Source organism: Hippopotamus amphibius, chromosome 15, assembly GCF_030028045.1.
Source record: "Hippopotamus amphibius kiboko isolate mHipAmp2 chromosome 15, mHipAmp2.hap2, whole genome shotgun sequence".
NCBI lineage: Eukaryota > Metazoa > Chordata > Mammalia > Artiodactyla > Hippopotamidae > Hippopotamus > Hippopotamus amphibius.
Genome location: NC_080200.1, coordinates 20,346,238 through 20,351,850, shown reverse-complemented (window position 1 = coordinate 20,351,850; position 5,613 = coordinate 20,346,238). Strand labels below are relative to the sequence as shown.

Below are 5,613 nucleotides of genomic sequence, written 5' to 3'. Positions count from 1 at the left end.
ACCTACAGACAGATTTTACTTTCCTCCACATGTCATTTTCTTTCTTCTCTCCCAGTTTTTTGAACCGCTTTTTAATTTTTCTATTAATACAGGGCCACAATGGTCATATTTAAATGCTGTTCCATGTTTACAAGTCCAATGGAGGATTACCAACTAAAATTTGGGTACTATTTCTACATTCTCTAGGCAAAAGATAACATGATGTTGATAACTACCCTTCATTACTCCTCTTATAATTATTGTTGCTGGAAGTAAGAAAAGCCATGGAGTAACAAGCCCAGTAGGACATAATGTGCTGTACCTGGTCTCTGTGTGTGTGTGTGTTTGTGTGTGTGCATGTGTGTGTGTGTGTGTGTGTTGTGCAGGATGAGCATTTCTCTGGGCAGTGGTACTCAAGTTTACTCCAAAATGTGACCCTTAAAGCACAGACAGATCTATTTTAACCAGCAGATGGGTATAAGGAGGTGATCCGTTTCATTTAACAGGAGTCATTTGAAACAAATTTAAATGTGAAAGTAACAAAACTTGGATGAAGGACTCCTTGTGTCTTAGAATTTCAGCTGTAGCGAGGAGGCCACCTCTTCCCTCAACACTCTCTGACACCATCTCTCCTCACTCGCCGTCTTGCTTTTTCCCATCTGCACTTCAGCTTCCTTTTGAGTCTTGAATATTTGAAACAAGTGCCATCCTCAGGGCCTTCACGTTGGCCTTTTCCCCAATAGGGCATACATGTCCCCCAGATAACCTGGTGTCTCTGCTTTCTCTTCCTTCAAGTCTCGGTGCAAATTTCTCTTCTTTTTCATAGCACCTGTCACCTGAAGACATGAATTATGTTTTTCATTCATTAACTCATTCTTTCTTCATCATTAGATTGTAGGCAGTTTTGTTCTTAATCTCACACATTTACCCTAGAGGATGGCCATACTCAACATGAATTCCTAAAGTATATGAAAGAATTTTGTTTTAAAACTGTACAATCATGAGCTCCTGAGAAAAGGCTGTGTTTGATAGGAATTTCTGATCACAAATGCCACAGTAAATCTCTTAAATATTATTATATGTTGTAATTCATAGCATTTCACTATGTTAATACTCACATGTGCAGAAATTAACCATGATATTTTTTTCTTTCCTAGTAGTAATTACCACCACATGGAACCAGGCAATGATACAGGGATTTCACAATTTATACTTCTGGGATTTTCAGAGGAACCAGATATGCAGCCCATCATATTTACACTTTTCCTGTCCGTGTACCTGATCACTGTGTTTGGAAACCTGCTCATCATCATCACCATCATCTCAGACTCCCGCCTCCACACACCCATGTACTTCTTCCTCTCCAACCTATCCTTTGTAGACATCTGTTTCACCTCCACCACCATCCCAAAGATGCTGGTGAATATACAGACTCAAAGCAAAGTAATTTCCTATGAAGGCTGCATCACCCAGATGTATTTGTATATACTCTTTGTAGAGTTGGACAACTTAATTCTTACTGTGATGTCCTATGACCGCTTCATAGCTGTCTGTCACCCCCTACACTACACAGTCATCATGAACCCTGTTCTCTGTGGACTGCTGGTTCTGGTGTCCTGGATGCTAGGTGCCCTGAATTCCTTGTTACAAAGCTTACTGGTACTGCAGCTGTCTTTTTGTACAGTCTTGGAAATCCCCCACTTCTTCTGTGAATACAAAGAGGTAATCCAACTTGCCTGTTCTGATACCTTTCTTGATAACACCATGATGTATTTTGCAGTTGGACTCTTTGGTGGTGTTCCCCTGGCTGGTATATGTTACTCATACTCTAAGATAGTTTCCTCAATTCAGAGAATCTCATCAGCTCAGGGGAAGTATAAAGCATTCTCCACTTGTGCATCACATCTCTCCATTGTTTACTTATTTTATTTTACGGGTTTAGGAGTGTACCTTAGCTCTACTGCTACTCACAGCTCACACTCAAGTGCAACAGCTTCCGTGATGTACACTGTGGTCACACCCATGCTGAACCCCTTCATCTACAGTCTCAGGAACAAAGACATAAAGAGGGCTCTAACGAGATTCTTTGAGATGGCAGCTATAAAGCAGCCACTTGTCCTGGGGCTGAAGAAATGTTGATTATCACTGGGCTCAAAGCTTTAGAGGCAGAAATAGTGATTTGTGATCAGATTGTGGAGAGAACACTTGCTTCTTATATTTATGGCCTGGTCTTTCCATTTCTTTGATTTTTCTCCATACAATTCAGGTAACTCAGTTGATGAAGCTTTCTCTTCAGTCTTATACATGGAAATTTTCCCATTTTTTCTATTTTTCTACTTTCCTTAAAGTTTTCTCAAACATGGATGAGAAATATTTGGAAATTTCCATTTATTTTGAAGGAAAAAATTGATTTCTAAAAAATTTTTCTTAAGTGACATCTATCTTCCTGAGTACTTTAAAAAATTTTTCTGTAAAGAATTTTCATGAGTGGCATTGATCAACATGGAAAAACTACACGTGGTAGCTAAAGCAACATAAAGTTCAATTGCAGAGTAAAATCTGAAACCAATGTTTTCACTTTGGGCCTGTCACTTTTTCTACATCACCATCTTAACTGTTCTTCCTGATGATATTAAATTCATTAATGCGGCTGAGATTTATAACTGGTCTCCTGGTGTTATACACGTATTCAGTCTGTGTCCCCAGTATCGACACAGTCACTGATAAAAATTGATTACCAAATATATATCTCCCAGTGGAATCTGTATTTAAAGGCAAATGTGAATATAGACCTAATATGGTCTTTTTGTTAGAGATGTCTTTAACTATGTGAGAGCAAAATTTTAAACTTCACATTTCATTACTGTGCAAAAGATTTCTTTCCATATGTACATATGCTCATGCAGATATGGAAGATAGGTGCCCATGTGTCAGGGGGGTTGTGCATTGGAGTGAATGATTGGTTGATGTGTTTCATGATTTTTTTTCCCGGATCGTTTTTTTTTTTTTTCTCCTTTTTGGGGCTTCAAAAATCCTGTGCTGCCTATAATAGTGACTCTGCTATTGCTCTGAACAAAGGGTCTCCCCTTTTCTAAATTTTATCATAACCAGTAAAGAATCAGAAGCAGTGGATGAACAATATCAAAGTAAGACTTTATATAACTCCTTCCTGCTCAGAAGTCTTCAGTTTTCATAATCAAAGGATGACTCACAAGAAAGCTTAAAATTGTACTCAGCCGTGTGGTTCAGGATTGCCATTTTTTTTTTGCTGCACAACATACACGTCCTTCCAAACTCTCCAAGATCCCTGCAATGGAATCTTAAAGTAGCCAATTGATGATATATTTATCTGAAATAAATTTAAATAAACTATTTCTTTTTTTCTGAAATAATCGTAAATGTCTCCAAATTAGAACATATGCCAAAAATAAAAAGCAGTAGGTCATTACATGTGCCCTCATTTTTGTTTGCTTTGGCTGTTATATTGGTTAACTATTTATTGTTCCATAACAAGTTGTCCTAAATCAGGTGGTTCATTACAATGTCTTTATGATCAAATGGGATTATATGGTGGGAGTTGTTCTGAATACTGTTTGGATACTCATGAGTCCATACAGCTGTGAGTCTACATTTTGTACATTGTGTATGATCCTATCACCCCAACGTGCTCACTCTACATCAATGTGCTCACCTCACTTAAATAAATTTAAGAATAGTAGACTTTCAGTAAAGCCCCTGGGGATGAACCGCACTATCTGTATCTATATTAGATACTGGTTAGGTCCCACACCTATCACCTTGATCCTTATCATTTACAAGTTTTCTCAGCTCACTTACAAAGTGCCAACCCCGTTAGTCCTTTGCCCAAGGGCTTTATCTGAACAACATCTTCATCTGGTCAATCTCTGTCAACTTACCTGGTTATCTAACAGGTGCAGTGAAATAATACCCCCGGTAATGTATTTCTATGTTCTCATGTAGCAAGCCCACAAGACCTCTAGAAATGCATTAGTATTTTACACAAAACATTGTCTTCTTGTATGGTGGTCTTTTCCAGGCAAGCTGTTTCTCATACCCATGTCTCTCATTGGAAGCACCTGGCTTTCTTTAGGTTTCAGGCTAGGTGTTTGCTCTGGCATCATGCCTCCCCTGAGGTGGAACAGCTCAGTGCCAAGAGAGACTTTTTGGCCTGTGATTTCTCCCACAAGGGAAAGTGAGAGCACATGGGTGAGAGCCCAGTGTCCCCAGCTGTGCAAAAGACCCAGTTCTTTCATGTCCATCTGAAAAACTGATATGTTTCATGATAAAGGGGATGGAGAAAGACTGGAAGAAAACCATCCAGGACTCTGAAGGCATCAAATGTAAGTATATTCTAACAACTGCATCACGGTTTCCATCAGGAAGCCCCGAAATGAGTTGCTAGGAACCCTCACCTCTGGAACACTCCAGCTGGCCTACAGGCATCCTGAACAGTCAACGCACTTCACCCAAATCTTCACCCCGCCACCATGGAAGGCTCTCTGTGTATGCTCCTATGGCATCAAGAGTGAGCCTTTGCAGAAGGCTGGTGAGCATGTGCTCAAATCCAGCCAGAATCTAATGGGATGGGGGAAAGCATACAACTTTCAACTTATATCACCATCTTAGGGAAAGCAAACAGGAGGGTATCAACACCCTGACTGGCTTTGCAGGACCAAAGAAAGTGTCTTCTCATGAGGAAACCCAACCAGATAAGAAGAAAAAACAAATGTGGAGCAGGCATATCCCTAGAAAACTGACACTGCATCAGAATCCCTAACAGGGCTAAGAGAGGGTCTTTCTCTCCTGAGCACTCAGCAAAGACTGGAAGAGGTAACTGCTTCTTCATATATAACCACAGCATTCAAATTTAAAAGGATCATGTAAAATCAAGGAAATAGGGCCAGAAAAGGAAGAAAATCTTCCAACAAAGAAAAGTCCAGGACCGGATGTTTCACTGGTGTAATCTACCAAGCATTAAAAAACTAATAATATGTATCCTTCTCTAACTTTTCCAAAATATTGAAGAGTACTAACACTTTCAAATTAATTTTTGAGGCCAACTTATTACCTTAATACTAAAGCCCAATAAAAACACTGCAAGAAAACTAAAAAATTCACTGTACTTTTAATTTATGTTTCCCTGAAGATATTGAGCAAGTTTTCCTGTGCTTATTGGTCATTTGTATATCTTTTGGGGGGGGGGAGGAATACTATAATTTCCTTAGGCCATTTAAAAAATACTGAGGGATAATTGACATACAAATTAATATGTTTTGAATGAATAAATAAAATGTAATATATCCATATATGGAATATTAGCCATAAAAAGGAATGAATGACAGGCTGCAACATACATGAATCTTGAAAACATTATTCTCAGTGAAAGAAGACAATTACAAAAGACCATATATTATATGATTCCATTTATTTGAAATGTCCAAAATAGAGGAATCTATAAACAAAAGGCCAATTAGTAGCTGCTTAGGGCAGCAGGGAATGGGGAAGAGACAGATAAAGAATGCAGAATTTATTTTTAAGGTAATGAAAAACTTCTACAATTTTGATGCTTGCACATACCTGTGAATGTATTAAAACCTGACTTGTACATTTCAA

The 5,613-nt window shown here is 38.6% G+C and overlaps 1 protein-coding gene across 1 annotated transcript; it reads left to right on the top strand.

Annotated features, from left to right (window-relative positions):
* The first annotated feature begins 1,152 nt into the window (after positions 1-1,152).
* On the top strand, positions 1,153-2,118 carry LOC130836330 (olfactory receptor 7A17-like). The gene has a single exon (XM_057708384.1). The coding sequence runs from the start codon at positions 1,153-1,155 to the stop codon at positions 2,116-2,118; it is 966 nt and encodes a 321-aa protein (XP_057564367.1).
* Positions 2,119-5,613: the final 3,495 nt, after the last annotated feature.

Excerpts from the sequence above, each read along its gene's own strand:
- LOC130836330 (XM_057708384.1), top strand. The coding sequence starts at position 1,153 with ATGGAACCAGGCAATGATACAGGGATTTCACAATTTATACTTCTGGGA.